The 24,675-nt window shown below is 60.4% G+C and overlaps 2 protein-coding genes across 7 annotated transcripts; both read right to left on the reverse strand.

The window, feature by feature from the left end:
• Positions 1-532: 532 nt before the first annotated feature.
• Uckl1 (uridine-cytidine kinase 1 like 1) lies at positions 533-13,062 on the reverse strand. 6 transcript variants are annotated; one of them, XM_027954129.2, is made up of 15 exons: positions 12,902-13,062; positions 6,646-6,833; positions 6,456-6,562; positions 6,149-6,319; positions 6,003-6,074; positions 5,232-5,421; positions 4,452-4,513; positions 2,678-2,697; positions 1,802-1,900; positions 1,620-1,713; positions 1,480-1,542; positions 1,285-1,407; positions 1,067-1,174; positions 838-994; positions 533-753 (listed from the first exon to the last, which is right to left on the reverse strand). In XM_027954129.2, the coding sequence occupies exons 1-15, from the start codon at positions 13,015-13,017 to the stop codon at positions 674-676; spliced, it is 1,650 nt and encodes a 549-aa protein (XP_027809930.1). In that variant the 5' UTR covers positions 13,018-13,062; the 3' UTR covers positions 533-673. The 6 variants fall into 6 exon arrangements, with proteins under 6 accessions (XP_027809930.1, XP_027809931.1, XP_027809935.1 ...); XM_027954130.2 differs by lacking the exon at positions 2,678-2,697 and adding an exon at positions 3,797-3,813; XM_027954134.2 differs by having other exon boundaries at positions 6,646-6,836.
• Positions 13,063-13,161: 99 nt separating this feature from the next.
• On the reverse strand, positions 13,162-22,916 carry Znf512b (zinc finger protein 512B). The gene is made up of 17 exons (XM_027954250.2): positions 21,912-22,916; positions 21,565-21,690; positions 21,193-21,335; positions 20,730-20,858; positions 20,051-20,637; positions 19,737-19,963; positions 19,564-19,635; positions 19,319-19,465; positions 19,040-19,164; positions 18,870-18,962; positions 18,647-18,745; positions 18,398-18,568; positions 17,869-18,063; positions 17,523-17,624; positions 17,119-17,181; positions 16,522-16,620; positions 13,162-16,197 (listed from the first exon to the last, which is right to left on the reverse strand). The coding sequence occupies exons 1-17, from the start codon at positions 22,033-22,035 to the stop codon at positions 15,955-15,957; spliced, it is 2,745 nt and encodes a 914-aa protein (XP_027810051.2). The 5' UTR covers positions 22,036-22,916; the 3' UTR covers positions 13,162-15,954.
• Positions 22,917-24,675: the final 1,759 nt, after the last annotated feature.

The following is a 24,675-nucleotide window of genomic DNA, read 5'->3' on the forward strand; positions in this document are numbered from 1 at the left end:
GCAAAGACAGGGTGGACATGTATCTGGTCCTGAACAGCATGGCTGGCCCACTGAGCCTCGGCCATCTGCTTGCAGCCGGGGCTTCTTCCAGTGAAGTCCTTCCCACAGACGCCCACACACTGACTTCCGCTGGGCCCCTTGATGGTACAAACATGGTTGGGGGGGGAAGTGGTCACAGAGGCTGCGTCCTGTGACACACAGAGCCCTAGGTGGCCCTGTCCTCTCCCTGGGTCCAGGCCAGGTAGCCACTAAGCTGTGGCTCTAGGGGCCCTATCTAGCACAGCCAGAAGCTGCAGTCCCAGTGCTGCCCTCCTCTCCCTCAGGAAATGATCCCCAACTACAAGGGAGGCTGGGTGCAAGGCTGGGAGCAGGCCTAGTCCTGCTCTGGAGAAGCCAGGGGCCCTTGACTTATCGGTGGTGGCTTTATAACTTGGGTGCTGGGGTGGGCAACACCTACAGCCCTGAGAGAGACTGCCCAAGCCCAGGTCCCAGCCAGGATACCACCCCTGTACCCCAGCTAACCAGTCACACCTTCATTTTCTAAAGCTTTATTTTACAAAATGTGTAGATGTTTTTTATTGGTATCATTTTTTGAAATTAAATTAACCTCCTCGTACCCACACCAGGAGGCAGGAGGAGGTTGGGTGGGGACAGGGTGGGTCAGCCTGGGCAGCTAACCAGTGGAAGCCACCTCTTCCTCGTCGCTGCCATCAGGGACCGCATCTGTCCCAAAGTAGCGATCCCCAAAGTTCCCTGGAGAAAGAAGCAGCCCAGTATGGAGCCTCCTGGGGAGACCAGCCTTGCTCACACACACCACTGAATAGGCTGGCGGCTCACCTATGCCTGGGATGATGCGGAAAAGGTCATTGACCCGCTTGTCCACAGCTGTGGTGATGATTCTCACTCGTGGGAAAGCATAGGCCACGGAGTGGACACCCATCTCCGCCATCAGCAGTGACAGCAAGAAGATCTTGTCCTCGGGCACATCGTGGTCCTGCCAAGCCAAGGGCCAGGTAAATACCAACTGCACAGGGGCCTGCCTGCAGCCCATTCAGGACCCACGTACCAGGAGGACACGGACGGCCATCATGGCCGCAGCGCCAGTAGACACCGTACAGTCCATCAGGATCACGTGGTCGTCACTGATGTCCTTGGGCAGCCGAAGATAGTGGAGCTGTGGGAGGCCATGACGTCAGCAGTGCCTGCCCACCAGGCTCTGGGGTGCCACGTGGCCTTTCCCTGGGCTGGCCATCCTGTAACTCCCATGCCTCCCCAGTCCCGCACCTCGGGCTCCCCCGTGAGCTGGTTGGTCTGGATGAGGATGGTGCCAATGCGCACGTCTTTGCACACAGCACGCAGAGCAGGCTCCATGGTCTCCCCAGCACGCAGGATGGATACTCCAGTGATCTAGGGGAGGGAGGGCTGAGCCAATGGGACACCCAGCCCAGCCAAGGTATCGCCCTCCCAGGGTGCACATACCTGCTTTCCCGCATAGCACTTGCCTGCGTAGTCCTGCCCCTGTGGGGTCTGCACCACACAGTCCTGTACAGAGGGGGTGTGTCTGGACGTGGCCCTCACAGAGGCCCCACCCCCTCTCCCCCAACTCGATCCCTGCCTACCTGGAAGGGCAGGAAGGAAAGCGCATGCTCGATGAGCAGCCGCATCAGTCTCTTGGAGTAGAAGATGAACTCGTCCCGACTAGTCTCCCTGTCCCTGTCGGGTGGGGTGGGTGTGCTCAGTGGGGGCTTAGGGGGATCCCACCCCACCTCTCTCCCACCCTGCCCCTCCAGCCGGCCCTCACCTGATGATGGTGTGCATACCGCGCACTTGCGGGGTGCTCTTGAGGACGCTCAGCGTTTGGGGAAGTGGGTGGCACTGGTGCGCTGAGGCCAGGGCCGCCCTGGGGACACAAACAGATTGGGGGCACTCAAGAATGAAGGCATCTCATTCTAGAGCACCGTCTCCCCACAGGACGGCTGTGCGTCACCATGGGGGTGAAGCAGTGGGGACAGCGGGGTGCGCAGGGTGAGAGCAGGCTGCCTGGCTATGGCTGTCGGGGGGAGACCTCCCACCCCAACTCCACAGGAGGTGCAGCTCCTGGAGGGGAGCAGAGACGCAGTGTCTGGTCTACGGAGGAAGAGCAGGGCCCGATGTGAGGCGCCCTCCTAGGCTTGGAGGGAACAGAAGGGCCGGCAGGATGGGGCTCACCTGCAGGTAGGGCTCAGCCCCCAGAACGGGCAGCTCCTGACCTCTGCCTGGAGTAATGACCAGGCTGAGGGGTCAAACCCTGCCCAGGCCCATCCCCAAGTGTTGCCCAGTGCTGCCGCCTGCCCCACCTGAGGCCGTGCCTGGGGGTGGGCATGAGAGAGGCAGAAGGGGGAGGGAAGGACGGGGGTACACGAGGGGCACTGGGAGAGGTGGGGCCGGTAGAACAGGAGAAGGGGTGCTGGTGGCAGGAAGTGGGAGGGAGGAGTGGGCGGGGCAGGGGAAGGTGACACTGGGGTGTGGGGGACCAAGGCAGGATAGAAGGGAGGAGTCTGGGGAGGAGGAAGGGATGGTGGGGCTCAGGGCGCGGGCCTGGAGGAGGCAGCTGGGGCGGGTGTGGTGAGGGTCCTGCGGGCAGGCGAGCGGACAGCGGGGCAGCACACAGCGAGCACAACCCGAGCTCTCTGCTCACATATCCCAGCGCAGCTCCCTCTGCTTGCCAGTGAAGAGTGTTCAGGGAGGGACAAGGCAGGAAACGGTTACACAGAGGAAAGAAGAGAGAAGACCTCTTAGTTGGGAGGGCAGTGGCATCTCTGCAGACGGTACAGCACGGCCACCAGCTGGCCAGGGGGAAGAGGAGGCGCAGCAGGGCTGCGGCACCCACCCTCTGGGTGGGAGGGCCCTGTGGCTGGCCTGCGGGCCTTCCCCTGCCCACCAGCCGCTTCCTGGACAGGAGGAGACACTAGGGCCACTGGCCACCACTTCCTTGGCAGACCAGAGAGCGGAAAATGGAGCTGGCCACACCTGGAAACTTTTTTTCTCAGAATAAAGGCTCCTAGAGGGACCTGAGGGAAGGCCTGCAGCACCTGTCTGGGAGACCAAGCGGAGACTCATGCAGGGAAAGGAAGCGGCACAGGGTGGGCCCAGAGGCATTTCCAACGCTCTGACTGAGGCTCCCGAGGTGGCTCGGCCAGAGCTCCCCACCTCCAAAGAAAGCCTGGGAGGAGGGCAGGTCCCTCGTGGTGACACATCAGGGGCAGGTGCTGGCGTCTGCCTGCCCACTGGGTAGACAGGGTGGGGGACACAGCCTTAGCCCACCACAGGTGTGCTGCAGGGCAGCTATAGGGCAGAGCAGGGCCCAGGCAGGGAGGCAGGGAGGGCAGGGCCGAGCCCTCACACCACCCCAGCGAGAATCCCCTACGCCATGGTACAGTAGCCCTGGAGGCAGACCCAGACCCCAGGCTGCTGGGAACACATCCATGGCCACATTCCTGGAGACCTGGCAGGGCTAGGTCAGGAGAACAGCTGTGCTCTCTGGGGCTGAACCCCACAGACAACCCCACTTGCAGAGAATTCTCCACGATTTCTGTTCAGCCTAGGTGCTATGTGATCTTGGGCAAGTTACTTAACCTCTCTGTGTCTCAGTGTCCTTATCTGTCAGCAATGGGAAGCAGAAGCAGGGCTGGGGCTAATCCACTCCTCTGCATGGGGAGGGGCTGCCCACTGGCCTGGCTTGGTAACAGCCCAGACCTGGAGCGCCCTGTGGATGTTGGAAATGCCTCCATGTGTGCAGACAGCTATGGGGTCTTACCTGACGCTGAGTTCACGCTGTGGCAGCAACACAAGGAGACACAAGGGAACGGTGACGCGTCAGTGACCAGGGCAGGTGCCAGACCACCCCACCCAGGACAGGACATGCTGCAGCCCCATGGGGAGACTGCTCAGAAGCTGCCAGGTTTGGGAGGTGAGCTGCTAATGCTTCTAACCTGGGGAACACTTGGGTGACACCTGTGGTTCTGGGCTGGGCAGTTTAAGCCAGGGGCCCTGGGCTCCGTCCTGCAGGCCACAGGCCTCTGACAGCCTGTGAGGGACCCAGCCATAGAATGCTCCAACAAGGGATTTCTGGTGAGGACATCACTCCCAGGGTTAGCTACCATGAAGGAGAAGAGCTCCTGGCCAGACATCGGACTCCTCAGTGCTGAAACCCTGTGGCCTTAGGCCAGCAAGACAGTGGGTCTCCTTTGCCATCCTGCAGGGTTGGGAGGGACAGGAGCCCTTCTATGCCAGGCCAACGTCCGGCTGGGAGCATGTGGCAGCTGGGCCCTGAGTTCCTGTGCCCATTCCCAGAACAAAGGGCTGGGGCTGGGGCTGGGGCTGTGTGAACAGGCAGATGAAGCAAGCTGGGGACACTCAAGTGGACGTGGAGGGTGGGGCAAGCAGAAGCAGGGACACTACCTGAGACTTACCTCCTCCAGCTGGCTGTGCACATGCTGCACGATCAGGTCAATGGCCACCGCGTTCCCACTCCCTGCGGCGAAGGAGGGCGGCTCAGGCAGGCTCACGTGCCAGCGTCCTGGCAGGCCCACCTCTGGGCACCACAGTGCACGTGCCAGCGTCCTGGCAGGCCCACCTCTGGGCACCACAGTGCACGTGCCAGCGTCCTGGCAGGCCCACCTCTGGGCACCACAGTGCACGTGCCAGCGTCCTGGCAGGCCCACCTCTGGGCACCACAGTGCACGTGCCAGCGTCCTGGCAGGCCCACCTCTGGGCACCACAGTGCACGTGCCAGCGTCCTGGCAGGCCCACCTCTGGGCACCACAGTGCACGTGCCAGCGTCCTGGCAGGCCCACCTCTGGGCACCACAGTGCACGTGCCAGCGTCCTGGCAGGCCCACCTCTGGGCACCACAGTGCACGTGCCAGCGTCCTGGCAGGCCCACCTCTGGGCACCACAGTGCACGTGCCAGCGTCCTGGCAGGCTCACCTCTGGGCACCACAGTGCACGTGCCAGCGTCCTGGCAGGCTCACCTCTGGGCACCACAGTGCACGTGCCAGCGTCCTGGCAGGCTCACCTCTGGGCACCACAGTGCACGTGCCAGCGTCCTGGCAGGCCCACCTCTGGGCACCACAGTGCACGTGCCAGCGTCCTGGCAGGCCCACCTCTGGGCACCACAGTGCACGTGCCAGCGTCCTGGCAGGCCCACCTCTGGGCACCACAGTGCATGTGCCAGCGTCCTGGCAGGCTCACCTCTGGGCACCACAATGTCTGCCAGGCGCATGGTGGGCTGGATGTATTGGTCAAAGGCAGGCTTGACAAACTTGTGGTACTGCTTGATGACACCCTCGATGTCCCGGCCTCGTTCACTGATGTCCCGGCGCAGCCGCCGCACTAAGCGGATGTCGGAGTCCGTGTCCACAAAGATTCTCATGTCCAGGAGCTAGACAGGGATGGCACGCTGAGGTCTGTGATCAGCAGGGTCACATGGCCCCACGGAGCAGCTCCTGCACAAGGCCTCCTAGTATGTGGGTCAGGTCCAGGGCCAGCCCCCATGGGCATGTCTTGAGCCTTGCGAGGAGTGTGGCAGGAGCATGTGCGCAGGGAGTGTGTGAAAGTGGGCAGGAGCTGGGCTGGGCAGTGTGACATCTACATGATACGGGGATGAGGGCCTGATGGGTTCTGGGTGTGGACCCTGAAGGAGCTCTGTGAGGGCTAGGGGTTGCTGGGAGCAACAGTGGGGTCCTCTGGGCCTGCACCAGTATCTGAGACCTGCAGCAAAGTCCCTCAGACTTACTGCCTTAGGTCCTCACCTCCAGCAAGGAATGAGGAAGCCAATGCACAGCTGAGGGTTGGCAGGTCGGGGAGGGAGCACTGTCCCCAGCAGCCACACCCATGCTAACCAGCGGGAGAGAGCAAACTGTACCATGTTGGGGGCACCCAAGCCTCTCCTTTCAGCAGGGGAGGCCTGGGGACAGGGCAGGCTTTGCTGGAGGATGCATCTGCGGCACAGGGATGTCTCACCTCCAGCAGCGTCTTGTCAGCGAAGGCCATGATACCCTCGAAGATGATGACATTTGCACCATAGAGCGTTTTCTGCAAAGGAACCAGGGAGTTTCAAGCCAGCTTCTGCCTCTGCAGCCCATCTGCAGTCCTGAGCCCCTACCTACCCAGTCCTTCTTCCGGCTGTGGGTGGTGAAGTCATAGATGGGCACTTGGACGCTCCGGCCCTGCTTCAGCTTCTTGAGGGTGGAGATGATGAGGTCGAAGTCAAAGGCGTCGGGGTGGTCAAAGTTGAAGTCGTTGTGGGCGGCCTGCTCCTGCTGCTGCTGGGTCAGCACCTGTCAAGGAGGCCACAGAAGACCCCTGCCCACAGCCCCAGGGGACAGCATGCTGGGGCCTAGGGACCAAAGGCCTGCATGTGCAGGGGAGGGGAGAGAGGGAGAAGGGCACTCCAGGAGCTGAGCAGGGCCTCACCTTGTAGAAGGAGTCCATGGACAGCAAGACCACCCAGGGCACATCCAGAGCCTCAATGATCATCCTGGCCACGGTGGTCTTCCCCGAGGCACTGCCACCTCCCAGGCCTGCCAGGGGAGCCGAGAGCCGTGCTCAGGACATCTGGCTGACCCCACAGGTGGTCCCGAGGGGCTGCCCACACCACTCCTACCGATGGCAAAGGCCTCCTTGGACTGTGTGCCATGCTCATTGTACCAGGGTGGCCGCCCTGCCGTGTAGATGGTGCGCTTGCTGGTGCGCAGCAGGGGTGGCTCCGACTTGCACTGGCTGGTGGTGCGCTTCCGGGGTGAGCGCCTGGTGCCCACGGTGGGGAGAAGCCTGTCCAGGGACCCTGCATTGCTGCTATAAAGACAATGTGGTTTAGCCTTGACCTGGGGCTGCTGGTCTCCTTGGTGCCTGGTCACACCCAAGGGGGCTCCGGTAGGCGCAACCCAGGTCAAGCCTGGACTGGGTACTGTCCAAGAAGCCCACCTACAGTGGGCCACAGAGCTCATAGGGGCATGGGACCTTGGTTCACACAACAAGAACAGAGGGATGTTGCAGTGATGAGGAGAGAGGAGAGTCCCCATCTCAGGCTGTGCTCCTCCCCTGTGTGGACTGGGCCAGGCAGGGCCCTTCCTCAGGTGATGCAAGGTAGGCACTTGTGGACAAGCAAGAACCCCCTGAGGACCATGCCCCCCTCCCCAGCCCAGTGCTCTCTCTGGGCAGCCCAGTCACTGTCTCCTTGCAGAGGAGGGTAGAGCCTGGGCAGAGGTAAGGACAGACACAGGGCTCTGGGCAGAGTGGCACCCTGGCCTGGCCTCTCTGACTGTCAGGGTGCAGGATGGACAACGAGAGGGGAGATCCCAGCTAGGAGGCCTAGGGAACCAACTTGTTCTGTGATCCCTCCTGGGTCCTTAAGACAGAAACTTCCAGAATCCAGCAAAGGCTACCTACGTGGGCTTACCCCATGAGCCATCTGTGTAAAACAGGAGGCCCACAGAGACTACCAGGTGGAAATCTAACCCGAAAAAGGCTCAGACCTGTGCTTGTGTCCACACCACATCACGCATGCCAGGCCAGCTCTCAGATCCCTGCCACCTGCACAGTTGGCCTGTATCCCAAAAGGGGTGCAGTTTCTGGCTGTAGCCTCAACCCTGAGACCTCTTCTGTGGAGGCTCCCTGTGAATGCATGGCCTGTGACACTGCTCAGTTTGTCCTGAGAAGCAGAGCCTGGTGTGAAGATGCTGGGCGTGGGGGACATGACACAGGCTGTGAAGGCCCTCCTGGCCACTGCCTGAATGGGGAGACCAAGTGGTCAGAGTGGCCCTAGCACCATCTCTCAGGCTGTCCAAGAGGGGTTAGTGGCTTGGCCTAGCATGTCACAGCCCACCCACGTGAGGAGCCTGTGAGCAAAAGGCTTACATGTCAGACGTGCCAATTTCAACCAGGATCCATCTGGGGACCAAAATCTGGAACAGGGACTTCTGCGTGTTCTTCTTGAATGTTTTATAAGCACATGTGCCATGCTTTCAAAATCCAAACCATGAGCAGGACACAGTGGCACAGGCCTGTCATTCCAGTGGTCCAGGAGGTCAAGGCAAGGGGATTGTGAGGTCCCGGCCTGCCTGGGCAACTTAGTGAGACCCCAAACAGAAAGGGCTAGGGCACACCTCAGTGGTAGTGTACCTCTCAGAGCACCAGCAATGACCCAAGCCAGGCAGGGGCATTGGCGTGCACAGGCGTGGAGGCCATGGAAGAAAGGAGCCAAAGCCTAATCCCTAACAGGTCCTATGGCAGCTCTAGCAGCAGGAAAGCTTCCTATCTGTGTTTGACAAGGAGAGCGCTGTGCTTGTCCTTGGGGACAGACAGGGCCACCTGTTTCTACACCACCATTGTTAGGAGAGCTCAGGAGTGAGCCCAGGGAATGATTAGCCAGGCAGAGGTGCTCAGCCTTGCTCCTGCAGCTCTGGAGACAGCTCTGAGGCTTAGCACAAACAATACAGCCAGGTACCACAGAGACTGGGTGAGAGGTCCCAGGGACAGTGCTGCTCTACCATGCACTGGCATGGGAGCAGGTGCCCACAGCATTGCTGTGGGACACATGTGGGGGGCACAGCCTAGGACATGACGTGCCCTGGGGCTGCTGTCTGCACCCCCAGTCAGGCTTGCCAAATAGCTCTTGGCTTAAAGGAAGACAGGACTTGTAGTGACATCCTAAGGTCCCTGGACAGAGGGCAGACAGCTGTTTGCTCACCTGGGCACACTAATCCACCAACAGTAAACAAATAGGTTTGTGAGGCTCACCCCTGGGGCTGCCCACATCACACTCCAAAGGAATCGCCCTGTGCCTTCAACCTCCACTGAAACTCTTTAACAGAAAATGCAATTTGTGAGAGAGTAGGGCCTCGTGCAGGAATCTCCCAGGGCTGCCCCACAGCCATGCCCTGGATTCCAGCGGCAAGCACGCCCATTCACAAAGCCAGGACCAACTCCCATAGATACTGAGCAGAGGCAGCCAGCGCTTGAGGCTCTGCTGGATCTCAATATGCAGGCCTTCCTGGAGACCTTTTGGTCCTCCTATCAGTGACTTCCTCACCCCACTGAAGTGACCGCCACCACCACCACAAATCCTTTCCAAGGCTATCACTGCTGAGCCTGTTGCAGACCCTTCTGTTGGGCAGAGTGCCTAGTTGCAAGGAGGCCAGGGGGGACTTTACCAGAAATGCACCTTGCCTCACTGGAGACAAAGGCCACAAGGCTATCTGCACCAAGCCTCGGCCCTCCCAGAGCTAATCTCTGTCCCAGAGCCAGCGGCAAAAATTCACCCATTTCTCAAAACGTGTAACCCTGAAAAGAGAAATTTGCACAAAACACCTCATTTCCTATCCACAGATGGATAAGGGTACTTCTGGCCACAACGAGGAAAATTATTCTCAACCCAAAGGACTGAGCCACGACCCAGAGGAGACACACACAACCCACAGCCCCAAGTGAAACTCCCTGTGGCCTGAGCCTGGCCCAGCTCCCCAGAGTGCCTGCCAGCCTGCCTGCTGCCTGCTACTCAGAGATGCACTGCACAGGAGTCTGGAGTGATCAGCACCACCGTGAAGCTGGGTACTCCTCACCAGCAGGGATTCCTCTGCAACTCACCTGCCTTCTGCCCAGCACCCTGAGATCCTGATGCCAGGGTAAGCTGGGGGACTGCTCATGGTCGACCAGGTCCCAGAGGGTGTGCTCCCGGTGTGTATATGGCTTAGGCGCTGGCAGTTAGGGAGGCATCACCACCTCAGCACCACAGCAGTGCCCAGAACAGCTCTGGCTCTCTGGCCACCTGCACTGGCCCTCTGTGAGTAGAACCACTCCTGTGAGCAGCACAGCAGATAAAGACCTGGGTGGGGCTGGGCCCCTGGCTGGCAGTGGGGCTGCTGTATGCAGGGGGAGGTGCACAGCACTGGGGGCCCAGGAGCCCCTCTGTACTGAGGGAACACACTTGCCACTGGCCTCTGAGGCCAAGGCCACAGTCATAAGAGGATCACCCAGCTAGGGATCCTGTGCCAGATATTAATAGCACAGCTTTGCCTAGTGTGGCCTGCAAGATCCAGGCCAGCTGTGGGTGTGAGCTGCCCTTCTGAGCACAGGCTGGCCCACTCACCAGCCGAGGCTTGCTGAGAATCACTGTGCTCCAGTACCCTGGCCCCACCCCCATACACAACAGAACAGGGAGACTTGAGACCCCTCCTGGCCAGCTGACCTCAGTGTCAGTGCTGAGCTCGGCACCCCACCCTTGGCCCCAAGGTGCCTCCTATGAGCATGAACAGATAGGAAACCCTACCCTCTAGCCGGATCTAAGAATAACAGCCCCGCCCCCACCTCACAGAGGTCCAGAAAGTCCCTGGGCCACTCAAGGCTCATCAGGGAACATAGCCACCTCCTGTCCACAACAGCAAGAGAAGAGGCAGGCCTGGCCCCACCCTCAGCAAGCATGGACAGTAGAAATCTCTTACTGGCTTAAGGGGTCTGTTCAGAGAGGTTCTGCTGCCCAGCTCTCCCGGTGGGTGGTTATATGTGCCAATCCCTCCTGGCCACCCAGATAACCCACCCCTCCAGAGGCAACTGGAGAAGGAACAGCCATCGGGTGTGTCCTCAGAGCTTGCCCCTTCTAATGATGCTCCCAGGTGGCAGGCTGTCTGCACCAGGCCTCACTCAGGGAGCCTCAGCTGTCTTGGGCAATGAAGAGTGGGACTCCTGGGGATCATTATCTCGCTTGGATGTCTAAGCAACAGAGGGGACCCAGGCTGGTCAGCCTGGATGTTCCTGGGTGCCTTAGCTGAGCAAGATCCACGGGCTGGGTAAGAAGCCAGGCGACAAACTCATGGGAAGCTGGTACTGTTGACCTAGGAAAGGGAGGCCAGAGCCTAGATGTGCTGCTATTGACAGAAGAGGCAGCCTTCATTCTGGCTCACCAACCTCGACTCCCAGCAGCCTCTGCCTTTGCTCCAGCTTAGGGTGCTGGAACCCCACTCCCAAACTGTCTCCCCAGGGCTAGAATGGACCAGAGAACACCCATTCCTAGCACCACCAACAGGGGCACTGATGCTGTTGATCAGTAGCCACATTTGGAGCCCAGCTGGCCAAGTACCTTTTTGCCCAGTTTCCTCCTGTTTCCAGTGTCAGGGCCGTCTGAAGCAGGGGGTGCCGAAGGGTGTCCAGTCACCTCAGAGCACCCCTCATTTCTCTGGGAGAGGGTCCACTTTGGGTCACGGCATAGTGGGGCATGGCTCAGACCCCTTCACCCCCCACCAGGAAGGGGCAGGCCTCAGTGATCTCCTCCAGGATGGCAGCAGTTATGCTCTGGGATTCCTGAGACCAAAGCAGGTACCTCATCCACAATAACGACCCCACAAGTGATGGCACATGGAAATAAACAGACATGTGCAGAGACTAGAGAGCAAGACTGCACCATACTGAGCATCCCCAGCCAACATCCAAAGCCGGAGTGGTGGGCTAATGCCTGTAATCCCAGCTATTCAGGAGGCTGAGGCAGAGGATGGATCACAAGTTTCTCCTGGGACAGTGTGGGCATTTGAGAATCTGTCTCAAAAAAAATAAGAAGGTTTGGTGATACAGTTCATTCCCCAGTACACAGCACGAATGAGGGGCAGCTGGAAGCAGTCAGGAGGATCTACCCCTCAGGGTCTGGGGCGGGTGGGAGGACCGAGGCTTACATCTCCTACCCTGAAACCCTTTCCAGCAGACCCTGCTTTCTTGCAGTTCTAAGCAGATGCAATCAGCATCCCTCCACTGCCCACAACCAGCTGGTATCCATCACTCAGGTAGCCCCTAAGGACAGTCCCTGCACCAGCACGACAGCAGGCACTGAAGACAGAGAGGAGGGGTTAAATAGACATAGGGACCAGTGCAGGGACAGTGGGGAAACGTACTGGGAGAGCAGAAGGAAAAGTCCCTGGCCGGACAGGAAATGCACAGGTCAGCCTGAGACCCCCACTGCTATGGCCCTGTGCCCATGGTGACCCGCACGAGGACAGTGTCTGTGTTGAGACATCACGAGGGCCTGGTGCCCAGAACAGTCTGTGTGGACTTGGAGCCTATCTGGCTATGCATGGCCTTTCTGCTCCTGGTTACCCAGTGACCTCTGAATCAGTGAGCGTCACAGACTCAAGTCCTGATGGACCGAAGCCAAGCAAGCTCCAGGTCACTGCCCGCTGGGATGGTGTGGGCCTACGACCGGCTGCTCTGAAAGGGCTCTGCTCGTTCGCCAGAGCCCGAGCCAACACTCTGGCTCCAGGTACTCCACGCTCCTACTCGCCCCCACCCGGAAAGCGTTCTGGGACTCCGAGGGACGCGATCAGACCCGGAAGAGGCGAGGCGCGCAGTCGCGCGCGCGACCACCGCCCCCTGGCGGCCACGACCCCGAGGCGCTGCGGGGGCGATCAGCCGGATGCTGACGGGCTCCCCCGCAGCCCACCGCCCCCTTTATTGCTCCCGGACCCCTCGAAGGCCCCACACATGCCCGGCGGTCGGAATGCACCACCGCACCTCACCCTCAGAATCAGTCCGAGGGCCACTGGGCGGCAGAGCCGGCCGGAGCCCGAACCCGAACGTGACTAACTCGGAAGGTCGCGCGGGCACACGGCCCCGGAGCGCCGCGAACCCAGGCCTCGCGGGGTGCAAACCAAGGCCCATCTCCCGCGACCCTCCTGTCCTCCGTCCGCTCCTGCCCCTGAGGCCGCCAGCAGACCACCCGGCCGCTCCTCCAGGGAAGGAGGTGCCGACAGGCCGTCGGGGGCGTGGAGGGCATGCGCCCACTCAGCGGACCTGAGCCCGAGGTGGGCTGGGCCCGGGGCCTCGACGATGCCGCGGAGGGGTGGGGGCTGCAGCGTGCCCCCGCCCGGCCCTGCGCCTACCGGTCCTCGCACGCGGTCTCGCTCTGTCCTCCCGCGCAGGCTCCGGGCGCGTCCGGGGCCGCAGGAGGCGGCGGGGACGAGGGGGCGGCGTCCGCGGAGGCCGGTGGCGCAGCCATGGCGCCCGGAGACTTGGCGGTGGCCGGCAGCGCGTGCCCCGGAGCCAGTGAGGGCGGACTACGAGCCCCACAAGGCCGCGCGTCTCTGGGCGCGCACGCACGGGAGAGGACCGCGTCTCGGCACAAACTCATCCACACAAAAGCCCTGGAAAAAAATCAATAAACATTTATTTGATACAGTCATTTTTAATACATACAGTTGATGGCGCGTCCCCGCGCCACTCGCCAGGGGACGGGGCAGGGACGAGGTTGGGGACAGATGGTCACAAGGCGGGCAGGGCCCGAGCTCACCGTCAAAACATCTTGCAAATAAACATTTTGTAGATAGAATATATATATGTATATATATGGTTACAAGTGATAGCTGGAACCTGTCTTTCGAAATGCACTTGTGTGCTGAGAACCTCATTAAAAACCAAACCGAGAAACCCGAAGTTTAGGACGCATGGCCACCAGGCAGAAGGGTGACCCACGGCCCTCCTGAACCCTAGACTTCCAGGGCAAGCTAGTAGAGTCTAGCCGGCAGGGGCTTACAAGGAAAGCCCTCCCCTTCCAGGGCCTCCCTCAGAACCACCAGAGGGACAGAAAGGCTCCAGCCACTCAGGATGCACCCCCGTCTGCCTGCAAAGAATTGAGTAAAGTGCATCCTATTTCTGTGGGAAGTGTCAGCTCCTGGGGCATCTTCCTGTTCTCAGGAAAGGGCGTGCACTGAACCAGAGGTAGATCTGCAGAGACCCTAACTCACATTTTGCCAAGGACCCAGGGCTTGGTCCACCAAGCTCCATGTTTACCACACCCTGGGGTCTGCCATTCTGATTCCTCCCACTGAGGCTGCTGTGGAGGCCAGTGGTCACTTTGTCATGTGTGAGCCAGAGTGGGAGGTGGGCAGACCCTGATGCACCGGGCCCAGGGCCCTACACCCTTTGGAGGAAGGCTTTGCAGACCAGCTTGCCACTGCCCCTCTCTAGTTAGTGTGGGTGGATGAGAGGGAAGGAAAGGAGGGAGGGAGGGCAGGCTCCCAACCAGTAGCTACTCCAGCAGCAGCCCCCTTGTTCATTTCAAGACACAGGGGTTAAAGTGCTAAACATTGTCACCCAGGCCCACTTCTACACCAGGGCCACCTGTGGACTTCAGGGGTGTCCTGGAAACTCAACCCCCCCCCCAAAAAAAAAAAAGAGCCTGGCCTCCTTCCCCCCAAGTGCCAAATACCTGAGAGGCTGGGCAGGAGGCCACCCTGCTGGAGCCCAACCTCCTCCACCATGGAAACAGGGCCAAGCGCACTTGGCCCTCCATGGGTGCACTCAGGTGCCCTGGAAAGCACACTGCCCCAGAGTCCCAGATTCTCCTCTGATCCTTGCCCACACTCATCTCCACCTAGGCCACCATCCTCAGACCAGGTCCAGGTGTGTGAGGCTGGGGGAGTCTATTCTCTCCACCCCTCCCAACACATCAGGCCAGGCCTGCCCAGTCAGTTTTCCCATCCCCAAAGCCCCATGGAACTGGTCTCTCTACTGCAGGGTAGGACAACCCAGCTGGAAACCCTCCTCCCTGTCCCCTGAGCAGCAGAGGAGCCACAGCACAGCCCTGGGCCAACCCAGCCCCACCTTCGGCACCAGGAAACCCTTAGCACCAAAATGTCAGATTGTTGTGAATTTTTGTATAAAAAACAGAATTTAAAAAAAGGTTGTTACTTGTCACAGCAACAAGACTGGCATCCACTACACCCAGGAGACACGCACACAGGCAAATATCAAAATTCACATCGTCCAGGATCAGCAAGGGTATGCCCTCAGCCCTCCCTGCCCCCACTGGTAAACAGCCTCCATCCATATGTCTCTGAGCATCTTCCTCCCTACACAGAGGCTGCAAGTGGGGCTCCCCCTCCAGGTGCCCTAGGACTCCTGACTGACCCCTGCCCTACCTGCAGATCCTGCCATCTTCAGATTCCTCACAGCCCTAGAGCTGCCACCTAGTCCAAGCCCCCCTCTCCCACTGGCCTTTGGTTCCTGTATCCCATGCCACCAGATGTACAGGAGCAGGTAAAGGGGAGGAGGGTTTCTATAGGAGCTCTGCCTCTGGGCTGACCCCACCTGGCAGAGGATATTCTCCATGGGGCTCACCTTCGGAGCTGGGCCCTTTCCACCTGGCCCTGAACCCAGAAGCCCCTAGCCCCCTCAGGCTGTGACCTTGGCTTGAAGTGACAGAGGCTGGAGGCAGGAAGCAGAGTACACAAGCCTCTGGTCCTCCACATGTCTGGGCAGAGCAGACAGGAAGCTGTCCCTCCAACTTGAGGACAAGGACCAGTGGTTTGGGGCCTGAAATGCAGCAGGAATGACAGACAGAGGATGGGGCCAGGCCCAGAGAGGTAGAAAACAGAAGCAGAGGAACTGGAGGGTGGACGAGGGTGGGCAGGTGGCTGTCAGGTCAGCATGGCAGTGGCTGGACGGGGTCTGTCCTGGGAGGTAGCTGGGGCACTGGAGTTCCAGTGTTGGGTGGAGGCAAGGCCCAGGTGGTGGCAGCCAGGGATGCCCAGGTGCTCTCGTTGGCCCACAGCCACAGGTCACCAGGGATGCCCCAGTCATGGGAGCCAGGGTGGGGACCCAGCTGGATCTGAGGAAGCAGAGACAGGGGCCAAAGAACATCTGACTGCTGTGCACTGCAGCCCCTGGGTGCCAAAGCCCCAGATGCTGCCAGGCCCCTGAGCGTCCTCACAGGGAGGCTGCCCCACCCTTTGTACTTCTGCTGCTGCCCCTGGCACCCTTGTGGAGCTCCACCCAGGTGTGCCCTGAACAAGGGAGGGCCACCTTCGCGGAGGAGACAATGGCTCACCACCTCCACTGGACAGATGGATGGGGGTGAGGATGGAGGACAGGAGGTCCAGAGTGGCTCCCCCACCCTGAACAGAGTGGGGCTTGGCAGCCAGTGTGGGGTCCACTTTTAGGGTGCCTTGCTGGCTCCCACCTTCCGCCCAGTGGAGCCCCGAGACCCCTTGTCCCTGCCTCCCAAGGGCCAGTCGTCCCGGCGGTGGAGGAGCTTGGGCATGGGCTCCTCAGGAGGCCGCTCCTTAGGCTTGCGGCCCCGTTTCTTTCCTCCCGCCAGACTTCGTTTCTCTTTCCTGGATATCAAGGGACCCTGGCTCCTGTGTTTGGGAGGTGGGTCTGCTGAGGTCCGGAACCAGTTCTGGGGAGAGAAAAGCCCCAACGAAGACCTGGGACCCTGCTCACACTGGAGACCCAGTCACCCTCAGGCCAGGTAGGCAGCTGCAGAGAGGGCTGAGGGCAGGGTTCCCACCCACAAGCAGCTCCTGCTCAGGCTGCCAGGCAGGACCCAGCTTCTCAGCTTTTCTGGGGGAGTTGGATACCCTATGAGGAGAAACTGCCAGACTTCTCAATGCTGGCCACTTGCTTAAATAGACACTCCTAGGCCATCCCGTTTCCACCACCCAGCTCTGGCCCTACCCTTCCTGGGCCTCCCCCAGCTCTGGCCCAGTGGTTGCTCCCGCACCTCTGCATGGGTCTTGAGGATATGGTACTTGACGCCACTTTCAGAGCTGAACTCTTTGGGACACAGCAGACAGCGGTACTTCCCTACCAGGTGGTCCCCCTGTAAAGCAAGGCAGTGCAGTCCCTGGCTCTTAAGGGCCCAAAGCCCACACCTGGCTCAAGCCCTTATCTCACCACTAAAGGGGCAGGGACAGCTGGCGAATCTGCAGCTGTTTCAGGAACCTGTAAGGGTACCCTGCAGCAGGACCATTAACTGGCTCCTGCTACCGGGGAGTTGAGGATGGGAAGAGCAGGTGTCTTGGGGAAGGGTCACAAACCTTTGCTGAGGGTCCTTTCCCAAGATAGTGTGCCCAGGTCAGGTTGACCTCCCACACATACCCACATAGACAAGGAGCTGAGGACAAGGCTGGGGACTGACCGTCCTATGGCTGGGGTAGAGGCAGGGAGGGGTTCTGAACCAACTGTCTATATCAGCCTGTCTCTGGGCTCATGCAATGGGAGCAGGGAAGGTTCTCACACTAATGTGGAGGGACCCCTGGCAGGAGAAAGGTGGGAATGCTGAGCACCCTCTGGGCCACAGGGAGCCCCCAGGACTGACCTTGCTGCAGCTGGCCAGATGGGCCTTGAGACCAGACACACTGGAGTAGATGGCTTCACAGCACTGCAGTGGGAGACAGCCATGGGGGGGAGGCCGGTGGGGAGTCTCCCACACAAAGGTGCACCTGCCTCGGCCTCAGGGAGCTCGGAGCCTCTCTCTGGGGCATGTGGAAGGACCTGACTCCAAGAGTCCTGGGGTTTAGGCTGGGCATGTAGGGCCTGAGGCCCCTCTGCTAATGGGGTCTTAAGTGAGAATCCTGTGGGAGCTCAGAATCAGAAGCAAGGCTGGTCATTTTGAGGGCTGCCTCCTAAAAGATCTCGGTCTCAGCCTCTGCCACTCCCTGAAGGCCACACCTGCCCTGTCTTGGACCTCCCATGCCCACCCACTCAGCCCGCCCCGCTCACATCGTTAGGGCAGTTTACGTGGCCATTTGCTTTGACTTCATTCTTCCATGCCTCCAGTAGCTGGGGGTTGAGTGTGGGGAGGCCTGGCCGCGTGTAGTTGAGCTGTAAAGCCAGGTACAGTGCAGGTGAGTCCAGGCCCAGAGGCACCCAGGCTCTGAGACTGTATGTATGCCTCAGCAGCAACTCAATGTCCCTTCCAGAGTTGGGATCAGTAGACAGGGGCATGGCTGTCACCAGGGACTCTGGATTGAGGCATGTCCTGCCCAGAGACAAGGAGGCCAGGGGCTTGGGGAAGATCTCAGGGAAGAAGGCCCATACCCCATCCACATGTGGGTAGGCAGCTCACCCGTGCAGTCTCAGGCACAAGATCATCCTTCATGCGTCGCTTGGTCCAGTCCCGTGCCAGCTCATCCTCTGCAATCTCCTGCAGGTGGAACACGGCCACCTGGGCCGAGGTGCGGCGGATGCGACCACTTGGGGTCCGCTCCACACCCAGCAAGTCCTCAGCCTCAGGGGTCTTTTCCATGGGCTCCTCGGGAGGCTGGAGAGCAGGGTCACATGGTAGCCAGGATAAGCCGCAGAAGCAGGACAGCCAGAGATGGCAGGTCAGAGTCAGCATGAGATGTGGGCCACATGTGGCCCCTGAAGACACAGGGACCCAGGGTGCATACAAGTGTGTGGGGGACAGGGATAACACAGGCATCCCAAGGAAGATGGGACACAGGAGTTCCTGGTGCCCACCCTCCAGTCCATTGGGATGTAAGTGACTTACAAGGAGAGTGGGGATCACACCCATCAGGTGGCAGGAAGGAGTACTGTGTTACAGCACAGACCACTGGAGAGCCATGGGAGCATGAAGACCACAGGCCACTCACCGGGGCCGAGTGCTCTGATCGCACATGGTAGTCATGACCAGCCTTGGAGCGGTAAGTCTTGCCGCAGTGGGCGCAGGGGAAGGAAGGGCTGTCTACCTCACAAGGCGGTTTCCCACAGCGCCGCTGGTGGTACTGATAGCCCATGAGGCTGGAGAAGGCAGCCCCGCAGCCCTGGGGATCCAGGCCAGTGGTCAATAGGCAGCCAGAGAGGCTCCAAGTCCCACGTGCACACATGCTCCCCACACTGACCTCCTGGGGGCAGCGCAGCCGCCCCATCTGCTTCAGCACCTTGCGCAGCCGCTCTCGTTCCTCCTGCTCCCCGCCCTCAGAAGCCTCAGCAGCAGCAGGCTGAGAACAGGGTGAGCTCAGGTGTTGGGACCCCTGGGTCCAAGGTCAGGCAAGGGGGAGCAGCAGGGTGGGGTTAGTTGTCAGTGGTCAGGGTGAGACAGGCCCTGGGGTCCTGGCAGCATACCTTGGCACTGTGCTCGGCCATGGTGTGGTAGTTGAGACCAGCCTTGGATTTGAATTGCTTCCGGCAGTGCTGGCACTTGAGTGCATCCTGCAGCTACAGACACAGCCTGGCAATAAGAAGCTGGCCATGGCTAAGGAACCCCCACTCCCAGTGTCTCCCAGGCAACCTACCTTCTGACACACCTCCATGTGTTTCTTGAGCCCCACAAGGGTCTTCCGGGTGACCACATTGCAGGTAGGGCAGATGGCCTCCCCCCGTTCATGGATAGCTCTCTGCCACTGCTCCTCAGGACCACCTGTGGGGCAGGACTGGGGCCTCAGAGGTTTGTGGAGGCTCCTGGATGCCAGGGGTAGCAGTAGCACCCAGGCTCCACAATCAGCCCCTGTGCCTGAACCATGGAATCCACCCCACAGTTGAGACCTGCCCTGGGCCCTGGCCGGCAGCCCCACCTGGGGCTGAGTGGGTCACAGGAGTTGGTGCCTCCTTGCTGACAATGACAGGGGTGGCCTGCACCTTCTTCCGCACATCCTCAGGACCCAGCCCCTCCTGCTTCTTGGAGCGGTGAACTCGAGCCTTATCCTCGGCTTTGGCCAGGCCTGTGTGCACAGATAAGTGGGCAGGGAAGTGTGGGCTAGGTGCAGGCACAGGTGTGGAGGCACCCAATCTCAGAGGTGCCCTGCAGGTGGGGTCTCACCTTTGAGTCCAAAGGTCCCTGAGATGGACGGTTGCTCCCCTGTGAATTTCTTGGGTGTTTTCTGTTTCCTTCCTGACTCGGGGGAGAGAAAACAAGGATCAACATCTGTCAAATGACCATCTGGAGCCAGAGCCCCACCTACCTCCCGACTTTCCTCAGGGCTCTCATCTTACTATGCTTTGTGCGCTCGGGGTCCTCCTCAGGTGGGGACACAGGGCCTGCAGGCCGCACTGCCTCCCTGCCCACTGAGGGTCTCCCACCCAGCAGCAGGGAACTACTGCTGGGATCTGTACTCAGCTGTAAGGCCAAGCTCTGGTCCGTGGTAGATGGGCTGAACTCCCCATTCTCTGGCCTGGACTGCTTTGGTGGGATAGGGCAGATGTCCAGGCTGTCTGCGGCCCTGCAGAGGAGGTAGGTGAGGCCAGGTGGCCAGCCGTGGCCTGGACCCTAGGTATGCATAAGGATACTTAGGTGTGAGCTCCTGTACCTTTTCTTACTGCTGCTCTTCCCAGCAGCACGAGGTGCTTTGTTCTCAGACTTGGTCAGCAGCACCATTTTGCAGGTTGGTGTATGTCTGCTGATGGCAATGGGCCTGCTGACCGGCACTGGCTTGCTGACCACAACGGGCCTGCTGACTGGCACTGGCTTGCTGACCGGCACAGGTTTTGTAATTGTTACCAACTTGGTGACTGGGATAGGCTTGGTGACTGGCACAGGCCTAGTGACTGGCATGGCCTTGGTGACTGGCATAGGCCTGCTGACTGTGACAGGCTTGGTGACCGGCATGGGCCTAGTGACTGGCACGGGTCTGCTGACTGTGACCGGCTTGCTGATGCCAATGGGTCTGCTGACTCCCACAGGCTTGCCCATAGTGACAGGCTTGCTCACTCCAATGGGCTTGCTGACCCCAACAGGCCGGCTGATGGAGACTGGTCGGCTGACTGGGCCAGGCTTGGGGGCTGGCAGGGGACGGTCCATGTGATTCCAAATCCGGTGTTTCTCCAGCTGGGTCTTTGAGGTGAATGCAGCCTCGCAGAAGGGGCAAGGGAAAGCCAGCCTATCTGAGATGGCGCCCTGGGCAGGGAGGGCAGGTGTGGGATGGGGCCCCGGGACCTCTGCCCAGGCACACCCCTAGGCCACCTCCTCCCTGACCCATAGCCCCTTACCCCTTGGCAGCGCTGGTAATGGTACTTGAGTCCGTAGATGCTGGGAAATTCCAGCCAGCACCCTGAGTTGGGACACTTCACCCTGGAGTGAGCTTTGAATTCATCTTTCCACTGGTTCATGAGTGACAGCTGAGCGTAGAGAATGGCTGGACTGCTGCTTCTCATCCACCTAGGCCTCAGCCCTCCAAGCCCCAGACTCAGAACCCTCCCCAGGCTACAGGGCACAGAGGCAGCACAACCCCTCAACCTCCAGACTGCAACAAGAATTCAAGCCCAGCTCCAGATCTGTGCTGGGGCTACTAGCATGGCTCATTGGGCCCTCACAGCTATCAGAGGTAAGGGCCTCAGCCTACATCCTGAAACTCAGAGCTGACAGGGGAGGTGCAGAGGGGAGATTAGTGTAGGTCAGTGACCTCTACAGGCAGACCCATCATGAGCCCCACCCCTGCCTCAGGTAACTCACAGGAATGTCTCGCAGGGCCTGGTTCTCGGCCTTGGGCCGCCCCTTTTTCTTCCCCTCTGTCCGGTCGCTGGCTGGACTTCCTGGGTCAAAGCAGAGAGGAGCCTGGCCAGATACTGTCTGTCCACTGTGGACCACAGGCATCCCTGTAGCATACGGGGCACTAAGGTTCAGGGACTGCACTGTGGCTGGCACAAGGGGGGCAGATGTGCAATGAGCCTGGGTTCACCAATGCCAAGGCTTGGGGGCAGGGGCCCTGCCAGCCTAGGACAAGAACCCAGGCACAAATTATGTCCAAAACAGCCTCTACCCCAGAACGCCCTTGGGTACTCAGAGAGTGACCCTCTGGAAGTGATTTTGGCCCTGGCTCCTCACCCAGCTTTGGTGAGTCCTGTAGCATGGGAAGTCGGACCTCCTTCCGGCTGCCACCCTTCCCAGGTCCACTTCTGCTGGACCCCTGGAGCCGGCGGCCTCCTCCAACACAGAAGGGATCAGTCATTTCTGCAGGGCAAGTACACAGACCTGAGGTCCAATGAGCCCAATTCAGAACTTACAGAGGGGTTGCCCTGAAGCCTACCCACCAATAGGCTCACTCTGGCCAGGAAGCTTGCCCTCCTGATTTATCACACAGAAACAAGTAATAGGGCTTCTGACTCAGGGGAGGGGCTGCACAAGTTCTCCCCAGACAACCCAGAAGGCACAAACTGTGTGGAGACCCTCACCAGTTTGGACAGGATCCCTCTCAATATCAGACTCACAGTCCCAAAGTGTGCTGAGGATCAGGCATCGGGCAGGGCGTGTCCCCAGGAGAGGTGGCCTGTGCAGGAGGAAGGAGGCTGACCACATCCCTCCTAAGGGCCATTTATGGCACCAGCAACAGCTGCTGGCTCACAGGCTGCCAAGCCCCAGCACCTTGAGGGTATCTTTCCCTTCGGGGTCCTCACCCCTGCCCACTCACACCCCATGCAAAGCCAACCTACCCAGGTGGGCACCCTAGATCCTTCTCCCCAGATATACAAAATAGTCTAGGTGAGTGCCAAGGGACGCCAGGGCCCTCCTTAACCACAAGCAACCTCTCTCTGGTGGGCAGACTGAGGGCCACTGGCATCTCCTTCTGGTCCCTGGGTTTCCTGACCATCATGTCTGGCCCCCTTCTCAGCCTTGATGCAGGGTTCCTGTTCAGCCCCTGAGTCACTGACCACTGTCTAGCTGACCTCTGCTCTCCCTGCTCAACAGACCTCAGCCCACTTCAGTTAAACAAGGCCAGCATTAGCAGCAGAGGCCCAGGCTCCAGAGCCCACCAAGACACTTGCCAGGGAGAACCCTGTTGTCCAAGGCTGGGCTTCCAGGGGCCTGTTCCAGGAGTCACCAGGCCCTGTCAGGTCCTCCCACAGAGACACCTGAGCCACAGAAGTGGGCGGTACCAGGGGGCAAGGTGTGAGCAGGGGAGCCCTTCTCCAACAATTTCTGATCAATTCAGATCAGAGGGCATGGGAAGGGGCTGCTGTGTCTGGGAGGGCTGAGGTCGGAGGTCAGGACAGTCACTGCCCACTGCCAAGGGTGATGGCAGCCTGGGTCCTGGGCCTGGGGGGAGGGAGGGTGTGAGGTCAGTCAACAAACTTCTCAGGGAGTCCTCACTTTGAAATTTCAAAGGAAGACAGCGGCATGAGTCATCCCTCCGACCCGAGGCCTGGCTGCAGGCGGCCTCCCTTCCAGTCTTTCTAAACCCGGGCGGGAGCCAGCGCTGGGGGCCTGGCCGCGGCCGCGCGACCCCTCCGCCGAGGGCCGCTGCCGGTGCAGGACTCCGGGGGGCTTGCTGACGGGGCCGCGGCGGGTGGCGGGGCCCTCCGCGGAGGCCGGCGGCCGGCGGCGCGGCCCGGCCAGGTGAGGGCGGCCTGGGCGCGCTGCGGGAGCGGCCGCCACCCACCTGTCACTCGCCGGGCGCGGGCGCTGGCCTCGGCCTGGCCGGAAGGGCGGCCGCGGCGGGGGGGGGGGGGGCGGGGGCGCAGGCGGCGAACCAAAATGGCGACTTTTTCCGCGCAGGCGGCGGCGGCGGCGCGGGGCAGCGGCGGCGGCGCGGGGCGGCGGGCGGCGGGCGGCGGGCGGCGGCGGGCGGCGCTTACCTGCGGCGCCCAGCGGGCTGCGGCCGGGCCGGGCCGGGGCGCGGGCGCGGGTCCGGGCAGCGCAGGCTGCGCGCCGCTGCGCACATGCGCGCTCCCGCCCCTCCCACCTTTGACAGTTTTACTGCGGGGGGAGGGGGCGAACTCTCGCGGTATTCCTGCCGCGCTCCGCGACGGGGAGGGGGCCCACCGACCCGCCTGCTAGATCGGGCTCGGGGCCCTCGCGGCGGTGGGCCGGGCCGGGGCCGAGTGGCCGACGTGCCGTCCGCAGGACGGGAGGCGTCTGTGGACAGTGGGATAAACTGAGGCACGTTCGGGGGCGCACGGACTAGTCCGGCAGGTGCGGCGGGGGAGTGCAGAGAAGCCTAGGTGTGCAGGACCCTGACCTCCTCCACCCCTTCCCCCCGGCTGGCGGGCAAGATCGGGCCTCTCTCCAGCTGGCCCTGTGACCTCCGTCAGGGCCATGTAGCTTTATTGGGGTATCTGACCATTGGATCAACCTTTCCAGCGCTGTGCGTGATGGTCCTAGGCCAGCAGCCAGCGCCCAGCTTTCCCCGGAGCCTAGGTTTCTGCTGATGTCAAGTCAGGGGTGATGGGGAATGAATGAATGAATGAATGAAGCTGGCCGAGGAGTGAATCTCCCTGTGGGAGCTGGTGGGGAGGTAGAGTTGACAGGAGCCCCCACAGGAGGCAGGCAAGAGACACTAGTCTCCTCTAAGAGAATGGAGTATCGCTGTCTTCTGCTCACATCACCCTTCTCCCGGGGAGGAAACTCCCCAGAGAGGAGACTGGGTTTTAATTTTGGGTCTCAGTACTATTGAAATATTTTTAATCATGTGCATATATTACTTTTACAATTAAAGCCGACTTCTAAAAGTTTTTAATGCCCCCTTTTTACATTCCACAAGCATTTTGAATTCCACAAAACTAGTGTGGGCTGGAAATTGTTAGTTGGGGTACAGAGTTACAAGATAGATCTCCTTCCCTGGGGCCTCCTTTTTGCCCAGCACCCTCTGCCCTGCTCCCCCTGGAGCAGGCTGTCCTGCACTGCTCTGGGGCAGGGCAGAGGAGCTGTCAGCAGATTTGATGTCCACCTCTTTTCAAGGGACCTTGATATCTGCTTTGCCTGAGACCTGCACAGAACACTGGTTTGGAGGCAGAGGCAAAGTGCTGAGCCCTATGTGAAAAGGTCAGCCAGTCAGTCCTCCCCTTGGAAATCTGAGCCAGAGAGACCAGGGTGCTGCCCCAGCCCAAGTTACCATAGGAGGAAAAGGAAAGAGTTGCTCAAAGCCCTCCTTGAGCATCCACACCCTAGGGGCAGGATGCTGGGAGGGGTCAGTGTGTGTTTCTTGAGGTGTGTACAAGG

This window comes from Marmota flaviventris, chromosome 2, assembly GCF_047511675.1.
Source record: "Marmota flaviventris isolate mMarFla1 chromosome 2, mMarFla1.hap1, whole genome shotgun sequence".
Lineage (NCBI taxonomy): Eukaryota > Metazoa > Chordata > Mammalia > Rodentia > Sciuridae > Marmota > Marmota flaviventris.

Bases quoted from the DNA above. Each gene is read 5' to 3' on its own strand.
- Uckl1 (XM_027954134.2), bottom strand. From the start codon at position 13,017: ATGGCTGCGCCACCGGCCTCCGCGGACGCCGCCCCCTCGTCCCCGCCG. The intron at 5,422-6,002 runs GTGAGACATCCC...ATCCCTGTCTAG, and splicing joins CTGACAAGACGCTGCTGGAG to CTCCTGGACATGAGAATCTT. The intron at 1,714-1,801 runs GTGAGGGCCGGC...CCCACCCGACAG, and splicing joins GGTATGCACACCATCATCAG to GGACAGGGAGACTAGTCGGG.
- Znf512b (XM_027954250.2), bottom strand. From the start codon at position 22,035: ATGTGGTCAGCCTCCTTCCTCCTGCACAGGCCACCTCTCCTGGGGACA. The intron at 21,691-21,911 runs GTGAGGGTCTCC...CTTGCCCTGCAG, and splicing joins GAGGGATCCTGTCCAAACTG to AAATGACTGATCCCTTCTGT. The intron at 16,198-16,521 runs GTGCGGGAGCAA...TTCTCTCCCCAG, and splicing joins TCCTCAAGACCCATGCAGAG to AACTGGTTCCGGACCTCAGC.